Consider the following 12,660-nt stretch of genomic DNA (forward strand, 5'->3'; position numbering starts at 1 on the left):
TATATAATTCTAAACTAGATTAGCTTAATTATCCTTCCTCCTTCCCTGTTCTACCCATTTTTGATAATTAATTCATGAAAATTATTTTTAAAAAAAATTACACGAGGTTGAAATAAAAAAGAATTATTAAATTTTTAATCATTTATTGTATAATTTCCAAAAAAAATTTCGCCGTCTTCGGCAGCTAATTACAGAGAACCCAACGCCGCAAAGCTTATCGCCGCAGCAACTCCGGCGAGCCCGGCCACCGCCTTCTCCGCCGCCGAATGATTCCCAGCCCCATCTGCCGCTTCGTCCCCGGCGCCTCCAGGTCCCTCCGCCGGAGAATCGCTCGGCCCATCCGCCGCGGGGGCGGGAGACGCGTCAGAGGAGCCTGAAGACGGTGCAGCACTCGCCTCCGACGACGGCGCGTCACCTGCAGGCGAAGGCGCCTTTTCAGATGCCGGAGATCCCGCCGGCGGAGCGTCACCTGCAGGCGATGGCGCCTTTTCAGATGCCGGAGATCCCGCCGGCGGAGCGTCACCTGCAGGCGATGGCGCCTTTTCAGATGCCGGAGATCCCGCCGGCGGAGCGTCACCCGCAGGCGATGGTGCTTTTTCTGGCGCCGGATCTCCCGAAGGCGGCGCGTGTGCGGGAGCCCCGGTGGCCGAGCTGTTACCGGAGCCATTATTGGCGGCGCCGTCGATGCCAGGAGGCACGACGACGCTGCTAACTTGGAGAACAGAGATGTTGTACGGCTGCTCCGCGACCACCTTACGATAACAGTCAAAACACAGTTAGAACGGAGACCAAATCGATCATAAATCGAATGTGCATTACCTTGACGAGGTTCGAGACGAGGCCGGAGCCAGGGGCGGCGGAGCCGAAGGCGACCTGGCTGTTCCCGGTGTCGGTGACGTTGAGGAAGCCGTTGTGGCCGGCGGCGAGGCCGGTCGTCTGGAAGAGGGTGGTGAGGATGGCGGTGTGGTTGGCGAGCTTCTGGAGCTTGTCAGCGTCGTAGTAGTCGAGGACGACGTGGACGGCGAGGATGTTCCTGAGCTCGTTGGGCGGGCGGCTGGAGATGGCAGAGGCGGCGCCGTTGTCGACGGCGAGGACGGTGATGGTGGCCCGGGAGTTGATCTGCGAGGCGACGCCGGTGCGGCTGAGGAGGTCGTTGAAGGAGGAGAATTCGGGGAAGTTGGAGAGGATCGTGGTGATGTTGTGGGAGGAAGCAAAGGGAAGGAGAAGGAGAAGGAGAGGAAAAGCCAAGAGTGTGTTTACTTTGATGGCCATGACTTTCTTGCCGTTGACTTTATCTCATTCTTGTTCGTCGGGTGGTTTTGTAGGCATGTGGTGTAATTGGATGGTTGGAATGGAGGGTTAAAACTTGAACCGGAGTCATGGTTGACCTTAATTAGGACGAAGGAGATGGTTGACCTTGAATGGAGAGAAGGATGAATGTGGTTGACCATAATTCGAGGAGAAAGCTGGAAGACTAAATTTTTTATTCGCAAAATAATCAATTACAAATGAATCAAATGTTCACGTAAAGTTTCATATTCAATTTGATAAAAACTTAATTCAATACATATAACTTATTAAACTAAATGAACAAGCTTGAAAAATCTGGTAGCTTCTTCGTCTAGGACAAGTAATGAATTCCATGTTCATTTTATCCTTTTATATGGGTTTTCTAGCACATATACTCATGCTTACTCTGATGCAGATCTTCAATGGTGTATTTCTGAAACAAGGCTACAATGAACATGTTGCATTCTGTTCTTCTGTGTTCATAGCTCATTCATATCGTGTTAGCTCGATGCAGTTAAGAATTGTACATTACATTGTTGTCTTGTCACTTACAAAGGGAATATGGAACACAGAACAAGCTGCACACATTCCTCTTACAGACAATTCTAACATTGAGCAGGTCTGTAGTAAGGCATTTTTTCCCCATTTCTTTCTCATCGTCTAGGTTTGTGCTAACTTTTTTTTCCTTTGGCCGTTCAAGTTGAAAACCAAGAGGAATCACTATGTTGAGGGACCGGAGGAGAGGCAGGCAATCGCGAGTTTCTTTGCTCATGAGATAGACTACAATGGTCATTTAAATTTAGATCTTCTTCTACTGCTATGATCCTCATTGGCTATCTAGTAGAAGGTTTCATCAGTTGGACTAATCTGCATTTCGACATGTAATCTCCACAACCAACAGATAGTGTTGAATCCTTTTTCTTCATGATATACTTGTGTTTCAAATCTACAATCTGAGTTTCAGCAGATTATAGTTTTCTAGTAGATGGTTTATAGGTAGAAATTAAGAGAAGGAAAATATTAACTATATTATTGGATCTTAAAATTGATACAGAGTATAAGATGTTATATAGTTAAGTTAAAAAAATCCTAAATTCTATAAAAAAAAAAGAGAAAAAAAAATCCAAATTACCCTAAAAGTTATAAACAAATAAATATATAATCAAACATCCTCCCTCAAACTCACGATGCTACAGCTAGAAGCATTGAGAGTTTGTTAGATAAGAAATGAAAACGTGAAGCGGAATGTGTCTTGGTAAACATATCAGCAATATGTAGTTTTGAAGGAACAAAAGACAATGTGATGACGTCAATCTGAAGATGGTGATGAGTAATGTGACAATCAATTTCAATATATTTCGTTCGCTCATGAAAAACTTAATTGCGTGTAATTGGAATAGTACTCTGATTATCACAATATAACGAAGTAGGTTGATGAAGAGAGACACTCATATCCGCAAGCAACCAATGCAACCAAACTATCTCACAAGTAGTTGAGGTCATGACACGATACTCAGCTTCTGTGGAAGATCTAGAAATAACATCTTGCCTTTTACCCTTCCAAGAAATGAGGGAATCATCAAGAAAAATGCAGAAGCCAGTGGTAGATTTGCGATCCACAGGATTACCAGCCCAATCTGCATCAGAGTATGCACACAGTTCAAGAGATGAAGTAGAAGAAAATAAAAGACTTTGAAATTGAGTGCCCCAAAGATACCTGAGAATACGAAGAACAACAATCCAATGAACTGTAGTTGGCGCATCAACAAATTGACTAACCACATGAACAACATATGTAATATCTAGACAAGTCACAGTAAGATAAACCAAGCTTCCAACAATAGTTCTGTACAAACTAGGATCCGGCAAAGGTGAACCATCAGATGGAGAATATCGAGCATTAGTCTCAAAAGGAGTATCAACAACTCTATTATCAGTAAGACGAGCATGCTCAAACAGATTAGATATATACTTTGACTGAGATAAAAGATAACCTTTTGGGGAATAAACAACCTCAATGCCCAGAAAGTAGCGTAGTATACCCAAGTCTTTCATAGCAAAACAATGAGCCAACTCAGACTTCAAGGAAACAATTTCATCTGAATCATCATCAGTAATAATCATGTCATCAATATATAATAATAAAAGAATACGACCTGCACTCGTACATCTGACAAACAATGCTGAATCATGATTACTAGGATGAAAACTAAACGAAATAATCACTATAGAGAACTTCTCAAACCAAACATGAGGTGCTTGTTTGAGACCATAAAGCGTTTTACGAAGCTTGCAAACTTCACCAGGTTTGTGTGAAATACCAAGAGGAGGTGTCATATAAACTTCTTCATGAAGATTACCATTTAGAAATGCATTCTTGACATCCATCCGAGATATTATCCATCGACAAACAGAAGCAACAACAATCAGAGTACGAACAGTTGTCATTTTTACAACGAGCTTTGTATCGTTCGATAGATCCATCAGATTTAGTTTTGATCTTATATACCCAACGAGAACCAATAGTATGTTTTCCTGGTAGCAATGAAACAAAATCCCATGTATGACTCTGATGTAAAGCAGTTAGTTCCTCAGTCACAACACTCTGCCAAAGTCGGTTACAAACAACTTCTCTATAGGATTCAGGCTCAGAAAGATAATGAATAGATGCAACAAATAAAATAAAAAATAAGAATAACAAGAGTAAGCAAAATCTGGTAGTTTAGTAGGCTTATGAACACGAGTGGATTGACGATGGTGGAGAGAAGGATCATCTGTAATCTTAGGAGATAATTGGGTAGTGGCAGAAGGAGGAACATGTGGAGCGGATATCTCGGGAACTAAAGTACTAGATTCAGTTGAACTACTAGTAGGATTTGTGGGTGAATCTACCTCAGTATCGAAATTGAAAGGATCAATACAAAGCAGATTTGACTTTGTCATATTATGAGAACTAGCCGGAATAGAAAAGAATGAAATATGCTCAAGAAACACAACATGATGAGAGACATACAATTTTTGACTAACGGGATCAAAACAACGATATCTTTTTTTGACTAACACCATAATCCAAAAATACACAAAGAGCAGGCAAAGAGGTTAACTTATTACGCTCTAGATGTGGATGAAGGACAAAGCAAGTACAACCAAAAACATGCAAAGAGGAATAGACAGGAGCATACCCATACAATTTTTCAAAAGGTGACAAACATAAATTGTGTGAGGTTGGAATTCTATTAATGATATGAGCAGCAGTAAGGATTGCTTCCTCCCAAAAGGCACTAGGAACACTGGTAGACAATAAAAATGAACGGGCTATTTCAATAAGATGTTTATATTTTCGTTTAGCCACGCCATTTTGTTTAGGAGTATCTGTACACGAGATTTGATGAATAATACCATCAGAAGCAAGTAAATATGAAAATTGATTCGAAGTGTATTCACCTCTCAAATCACAATGAAAATACTTTATGACATTAGAATGTTGAGTTTTCACAAGAGCTCTAAATTTATTGAAAATTATGAGATAATCAGACTTGTGTTTCATAAGATAGACCTAAGAGTAACAAGTGCAATCATCAATAAATGAAACATAATACCTTAACCTCCCCTTTTGTAGGAATAGGAGAGGGTCCCCACACATCATAATTGATAAGATCAAATAGAGCAGAAGAAAAAGAAAGACTTTTAGAAAATGGTAAAGTAGAAAATTTGGCCAGTTTACAACTACTACAATTAGAAATATCAGAACTTTTTAAAGGTCTTAATGCTCTTGTAGAGGCTAAAAATTACAAACGAGGCTTTGAAATATGACTTAAGCGAGAGTGCCACAAATAAAAATTAGAAGATGGACGACTCAGATGAAAAGACGATAAATCCACACTCAAAGCTACAACTTATGGTAATTTGAGTTGATCTAAAACATAGAGTCCTCCTTGCTTATTGCCTGTCCCAATCAACCTCTAAGATTGCGGGTCCTGAACATAACAATTGGATAAAGAAAAAGAGACTAGGTATCTAGACTCACATAATTGACTAACATAAACAAGATTTAAAGTAAGACTCAGAATATAGTAAACATTAGTAAGAGATAAAGAAGATGTAATAATTGAACTAACACCTACTAATGACATAGGAGTACTGTTGGGGCAATTTCCCTAGATCAAGTTTGACCAGTTTGACTAAGCTTGAGTTAAGTCAAGCTTGAGTCAGTATTTGAGTTATGATGTTTGACAATATAAGGAGATTGCTAGAGCAATCGTTCGGTTATGGAGATGGTCAAAGGGTTGACCAGGTTGATGAGAATACAAGTCAAGTAGGTCAAGGTTGACAGGAGACTTGACTGGGAAAGTCCTAACTGTCACGCCCCAGGTAGTCCCTGTTCGAAGAAATTTCGACAGCATCTCCCCTGTACGGGTGACAATATGAATCCAGAATACATATATCTATACATCGGCCCACACGGCCGGAACAATACAATACAAATAAGAAACAAACCACGCAGTTTATAACAACATTCCACACAGTTCAACATATAATCAATCCACGCAGTTAATAAGGAAAGACGATATAGAATCTCGAAGATATATGTAAACATCCTACTCCACTACAACGAGGAAAGACAAAATCCACGAAGTAATGAAAATATATCCGCAGCGGAAAACCAAAAGTAGTAAACCCAAGTGTTCAATATAAAGTCCACAATACAAAACCCACATCACAAGTATATAAGATGCAAAAATAAAACAGATCCCGACAACAGGAAATCCTCGCGATAAAGGGGCTAGCGACTGGAATCTCTCCTGACGGCCTCAACCTGAAAAATAGTAACAATGGGGTGAGTTCAAAGAACTCAGCAGGTAATCCAATAGATATGTACAGCAACATATAACTACTAGCAATATCCTAAGGTACAGTCTCCTAAACCATAGGATCTATAGTACAGTTCCCTAACAGTACAATCTACGGTACAATCTCCTAACAGTATAACAGATATGCATAGCTGATGAACTGTAATATCCAGCAATAGGCATAAAGTATAGTCTATAGCAAGAATAATAATAAAATGCATAACTAAAATAAACTGTACTCACCTGCGAGGCTTGGGCAACTGACTGTGAACATACAGAGATAAAAAAATAGTTAGAGCAAATAAGCATGTATCCTGTATGCATGTCAATCATATGCAATCACCAAAATACATCATCCAATATGCAACAATCACAATAAATGCAATATGTGCATATGATGAAATATGACATGGTCACCCCTGTCAGCCAGTCAGCCATCTCACACACAATGGTGAGACCGAGTGGGTAGGGTTGTGACACCGTGCACTCTGCCATCACTGCCCCTGAAGAGTGACCGAGTGGACGGGATGCTGTCGGAGTACACCTATCCTCCTACCTCAAACATAGTGAGGGAGCGCAATGCTCTCATCTCCCAGTACGCGATGACGGGGAGGGATCCCTGCCTGCTACCACGCTGTAGTCACACTACCCATGAGCGGACCAGCGGAGCACTACAGAGCTAACTATCATACACACCCTAGTGCTGTGCCACTACCCATGAGTGGACTCGTTGTGTGCAGGCCCATGTAGCCGGCCGACGAGCTCAACAATAATGGAGTCGTCAATCGCCCAGCATGCAATCATGCGATATGGTGTATGCGGCTACAATACGACATACCTGAACAAAGCCTCCTCCATATATGTGCGTGCCAAAAAGGTAAACACATATAAATATAACCATGATATACGCAGCATAGATCCAACAACATATAACAAGTATCTACAATAACTGATCCAGTGGAAATAACACTAAATGTATCTATCCATCTCCATAACATACATAAACATAGCAAAAGGTAAAAATCATCCAATTCTAAAGTACAACAACTAACAGAAGAAGCATGTGATAGGTATCAACTAAGCTAAGACCAAGGAAGAAATAAATCTACCATCTACCACTAGTAATTATATATAAACTATACATATCATAAGATAGTATCAAAAGATAAGTCAAAGGTTACTCGTCTCAAATAGAAGGTACAATCCAGTCCTAATCCAATATCGAGATGCTCGTCTCGAATCAGAGTCCTGTGTAAATAAATACATTTACTTTTATTTAGCTAGAATACAAACAAATAGCTAAATAAATCTTAAATAAAAATTTAGGAACAAACCCTAAACCATATCCCACAACCTTTCTAACGGTTAATTAGGGATAGTTTCCTAATCCCTAATCAACCATTAGATTAACAAATCAAACCTAAATCCATATAACCTAATTAATCTACACAACCTAATGATAATTAATTATCAATAGGTATCAAGATCATACCTAATCATCTAACACATAATCTAACAAATATCCAAATTCGAAACATGATCTATAACATGTTCCAACCAAAATTCATTTCAAACCTAACCCTAAATCAAAACTACACATGTATCAAAATCCCTACACATACCTCAATTCCCAGCTGAACAAGGTGCTGTAACAAAGAACACTGAGGTATGGGTGATTGTCGAACCAAACTGAGCTGGCTGGATGAGGTGCCTGCCGAAACCAAAGACACCACAGCAAGAACCAAAACAGATCCTCACCTTGCTGGATCAGAAAACCCACAGCAACCTCTGCTGGAGTTCTTCCCCAATTCAACCGAGACCTCAATCAGCAGCAACACAGAAGGGATCCAAGATCACCTTCACAGAACCTCCCCTCCCTAGATCGGATCAAGATGAGGAAATCACAATTCAACACAAAATAGCACCCAATCAACCAAAATCCGATGACACCTTACCTTCAATTGGTTGTCTCTAGAAAACGTCGCCCTATCCAATCCGTGAAGCAACGTACCAGGGATCCTTCTGTCCCCAAATCAACAAGAACGAGGATTGGATCCAAGATCTGACCTAGGATCGCCGACCATTAGAGAGAAAGAGAGCAGGATCGAGGAAGAACTCGAAGCTAGGGCACAAATCCAAGAAAGAGAAGGAATAAGGTTCAGATTACTTACCCTTGAAGCCCTAAACACTATATTGCCGATGATCGGCCGCCGGATCCGTTGAACAGAGACTCCTCAGCCGATGAAGACCTAGAGCTCGCTGGTTTCCGTCGAGATCTGGCGATGAGCTCCTCAGGATTGGCAATGAAGGCGAGAGAAACCAAGGGTTCGACTTCGAGCAAAGGAGAAATCAGAGAAGGAGAGGAAGAAAGGGGGTTCGCGTCGGGGAAGAGAGGAAGAAGGGTTCGGGTCGGTTGGTTCGGCGATTTGGGAAAGGAAAATAGAAAATAAAGGAATTTATATAATCAAACATTTCCTCTCTTAAACAGGTATCCCAAACAGGTTTTATCCGCGCCCGAAATTAATCCCCTCAAAACACGTCGTACGAGCTCCGAAAATTCCCAGAAAATTTCTAAAAATTCCAGAAAAATTTTATAAGGCTATTTCTGAAATAACCCTATTTATTAAATTTTTTCGAGATCTCACACTAACTGGATGTTAGATATTTGGAAAGTCTTAGTGAGGAGCTAGGCAGGGGAAAGTCCTGGTGAGGAGCCAAGCAACGGGAAAGTCCTAGTGAGGAGCTAGGCAGGAGAAAGTCCTGGTGAGGAGCCAGGCAATTGGAAAGTCTTGGTGAGGAGCCAAGCAAATTGGAAAGTCCTGGTGAGGAGCCAGGCAAGTGGAAAATCCTGGTGAGGAGCCAGGCAAGTGGAAAATCCTGGTGAGGAGCCAGACAATTGGAAAGTCCAAGTATGATTTTGGCAAAGGAGAAAGTCCTGGCGAGGAGCCAGACAATTGGAAAGTCCAAGCATGTGGTCTTGGTAAGGTAAGTCCTGGTATGACTTGGCAAGGAAGACCCGACAACTAAGATGAGGCCGAAGGAAGCTCCTGAAGGCAAGGCGTGAAGGATGGGGAGATATCCGAGGGACGCGAGACTGATAGAGGAGGCTAAAAGGCTAGTTCGAGGTTGGTCGGGTGTGGCCAAATGCTAGGCATGGAGACCTAACAGGTCACAGTTGACCGAGAGTTGGGTTGGAGACTTTGGACTTGAGATTGAGTCAAGTCCAGGCTGGTCAATCGATTGGGCAATCGATTGAACCAGAGTCCAATCGATCGATTGATCGATTAGAGAGTGCTGCGATTGTGGGAAGGCCCAATCGATCGGTCAATCGATTGGGATGTGGAATCGCGAGCACAGAGGCTTTTCCAATCGATCAGGCACTCGATTGGGAGCTGCTAATCGATCGGTCGATCTATTGGGCAGCAGAAGCTCTCACGCGGATTCAAGAGCACAGAAAGGTTCTGAATCGATCGGGCGATCGATTCAAGAAGTCCCAATCGATTGGTCGATCGATTGGGAAGTGATCGTTGTGCAGGATGCAGGTGATGGATGGCTGCGATGGAGCTGTGCTGACATGGCAATCGATTGGGAATGAATTCGGTCGATTGGGAGCACTGTTTAAAGCCTGGGCGGAGCGTTTTCTTCGCTAGAACTTTGCGTTCTTTCCTGCGATTCCTCTCCGATTTTCACAGCGATTTCTTCAGATCTTCATAGCCAGTTCTTGAAGGCTCTTGGGTTGCATCCCCAAGGTTCAAGAGGCTACTACAAGCAACAAGTAAGCTAGAGGAAGAGTGTATTCATTTGTATTTGTCTTTCTTCTTCTTGTGGAAGTGTTGTGTTGTAGTGTAAGTTTGTACGAGGCTTCTCCACCTCCAGCTGCGATCGAGAAGGAGATTTTCATAGTGGAGGAGTGTGTCATGTGTGTATCTTTAGATTAGTCACCTTTTCTTGAGGTGGATACCAAGTTAATCTACTTGTTAGCGTTGAGTGTGTTTGTATTTTATTTTCCGCTGCATATCAAGACGAAGCAAGCACAAGTGAGTGACAAAATGCTATTCACCCTCCCTCTAGCGGGCACAAAGGTCCCAACAATTGGTATCAGAGCTAGGGCGCTCTTCTACGGACTAACCGCTAAGAGAGCAAGAAGCTAGAGGAAGAAGATGGAGTCCGAAGGACCACTCGAATGGGATATCCGAATTCCACCTCCGTACGACAAAGAAGACTTCAATTATTGGAGGACGAGGTTGGAGACATGGTTTCAAATGGATTGGAGCCAATGGGTTGCATTGGAAGACCCATTTGAAGCTCCTAAAGATAAAAAGGGGAAGCGCCTCCGACCTCGACATTGGAGCGAGGAGCAACGAGAGCAAGCGGAGGCGGATAAGGAGGTAACAAAAATCTTGTTAAATTTATTACCTTCTAATATCATTATGAGTGTAGGTGAATGCACAAGTACATGTGATCTTTGAAAAAAGATCATTGCCTATCATGAGAACTCCACTCAATTTTAAGGAGTGGATGAGCCTAAGGAGAAGGGCTCATTGATCTAAGAAGAGAAGGACCAATCCGATGTTGACATAAGGTCAACATTCGAGGAGAAGAAGGAAGAGGAGGAGAAGGAAGAAGATAAGAGATCTTTTACATCTTCAAGAGAGCAAGAGGTGGAAGTATCCACATCCTCAAGAGTTGAAGAGGTGGAAGCACCCACACCCTCAAGAGGAGAAGAAGAAGAAGATGATGCAACCTCCATAATTCAAGCTACATCAAATGGAGAATCAAACATCACCCCTACAAGAAAAGGTATAGAAATTTCGATTGTAAATAATAAAAATCATATAATTTTCTTTGAGTGTAGGGAACATGGACACTATAAGAGCAAGTGTCCAAAATTGACCAAGAAGAAGGGTCAAGTAGTACCCAAGGGCAAGGAGAAGCCCAAGGAGACAATCTCCACAACAAAGAAAAGCAAGGAACACATTGTGTGTTTCTTGTGCAATCAAAATGGACATTATCGAAGCCAATGTCCAAAGGATAAGAAAACAACCAAAGTCAAAAGAGGAAGCACAAGTCTAGGGGGAGCTTCCAAGGTAAAAACCAAGGTATCATTTAATGAATTCATTCCTTCGACACATGATAAAAAACATGCTAGAAAGAAGTGACTAACTCCAAAACCTTGCCTGAACCAGTTCAGACTGAAAATTCAACTCAAGTCCAAAAGCTTGAGGAAGAAAATTCTAGTCTGAAAACTCAGGTCAAGGATTTGGAGAAGACCCTAGAACGGTTTTCTTTGGGGTCCAAGAACCTTAACCTAATTCTTGGGACTCAAAGAGTCGTTTACAATAGAACTGGACTAGGTTTTGAATTCAAATGAAAATATTGATCTTATCTATCCTTAGTCAACAAACCAAATAGTAAACTAGTCCAAGCATGGGTACCCAAGTCCAACTTAGTCAATCAAGTTGGACTTGGTCAGTATTGGGTCCCCAAGGATCAAGTACATTACCTTGATAAACCTTATCGAGGCTATGATCCAGGGGGAGCAAAAAGAAAAATTATTTTAATTAATAAATAAATATATAAAAATTATCTTAACAAATAAGTGTAGGACCGTTGGGCCGACTAGAAGGGGGGGTTGAATAGCCCTGTAAAAAAAACAAAAGCAACCCTTCTCGAACTCTTAAACTAACACTTGTATAAAATTAGCTAAGCAGAAATACAAGAAAGAAACGAGGCACTGTGTTTGACTTGGTTACAACCGGGGAGGTTGTTAATCCAAGGAAAGTGATCGCACTAAAAACTCCTTCGGGCGGAGAAACCTCTTACACCGGTGAAAGCACAAAAGTAGAAGCTCAGAGCTATATTTGTAGCACTAATTCGAGTTGATTAAAAGCTTCCGGGCCAAGGCTATATTTATAGCCTTGGTCGGGTGCTTGGAAGGGTTCCGGCGGGGATAAAACTTTATCCCCAACGCGTCGATCAGCGTAAATCGCGATCCTGGTCAAAATTAGGTCCGGCGCCCGGAGCCCAAAGTCAACAGCTGACTTTTGTCCCGGACCTCTTCTCCGGTTTAGTCCCTCCTCGGTCCAGTTCTTCTCCTCCGGATCCGTCCGCTTGGGTGATCTCTGCCATCCGTAAAAGGGCTCACCAACCCAACTTCCGGTCTTCTCGAGCGAGCTTCCTCCGACTCGTCCTCGGAATCGCGTGTTTCCTTCTCGCCACTCATCCGCTTCGTCCCTTGACGCACTGTGCCGTCCTTCTCGCTAGCGTCTCTTGCTCCCGAGCAATCTTCCGCTCCAGTCCCTCGGAACCACCGCACGCTTCCTTCTCGTCCGCCGGCTACTCTTCCGCAGTCTTCTTCCGCTCGACTACCTGTGTTCCTAAGCTTCTGCACACTTAGACACAAGGTTAAAACAAACAGGACCTACCTTAACTTGTTGATCACACCAAAACAACCTTGGGGTTCCAACAATCTCCCCTTTTTTGGTGTGATCAACCCAAGTTAAGCTAGGGTTAAAATAGA

General features: G+C 42.3%; 1 protein-coding gene and 1 long non-coding RNA gene across 3 annotated transcripts; both read right to left on the reverse strand.

Moving 5' to 3' along the window:
• Nucleotides 1–62: 62 nt before the first annotated feature.
• Nucleotides 63–1,272, reverse strand: LOC122048549 (fasciclin-like arabinogalactan protein 14). Its single transcript, XM_042610104.1, has 2 exons — nt 820–1,272; nt 63–752 (listed from the first exon to the last, which is right to left on the reverse strand). Exons 1-2 carry the CDS (start codon nt 1,270–1,272, stop codon nt 189–191), a joined length of 1,017 nt encoding a protein of 338 aa, XP_042466038.1. The 3' UTR covers nt 63–188.
• Nucleotides 1,273–6,046: 4,774 nt separating this feature from the next.
• Nucleotides 6,047–8,553, reverse strand: LOC122049399. 2 transcript variants are annotated; one of them, XR_006130948.1, is made up of 4 exons: nt 8,312–8,553; nt 8,096–8,202; nt 7,763–8,017; nt 6,047–6,106 (listed from the first exon to the last, which is right to left on the reverse strand). It is a non-coding gene; the product is annotated as an uncharacterized LOC122049399 (long non-coding RNA). The 2 variants fall into 2 exon arrangements; XR_006130947.1 differs by lacking the exon at nt 6,047–6,106 and having other exon boundaries at nt 7,651–8,017.
• Between the last annotated feature and the right edge of the window lie 4,107 nt (nt 8,554–12,660).

This window comes from Zingiber officinale, chromosome 2B (genome assembly GCF_018446385.1).
Source record: "Zingiber officinale cultivar Zhangliang chromosome 2B, Zo_v1.1, whole genome shotgun sequence".
NCBI classification, from domain to species: domain Eukaryota; kingdom Viridiplantae; phylum Streptophyta; class Magnoliopsida; order Zingiberales; family Zingiberaceae; genus Zingiber; species Zingiber officinale.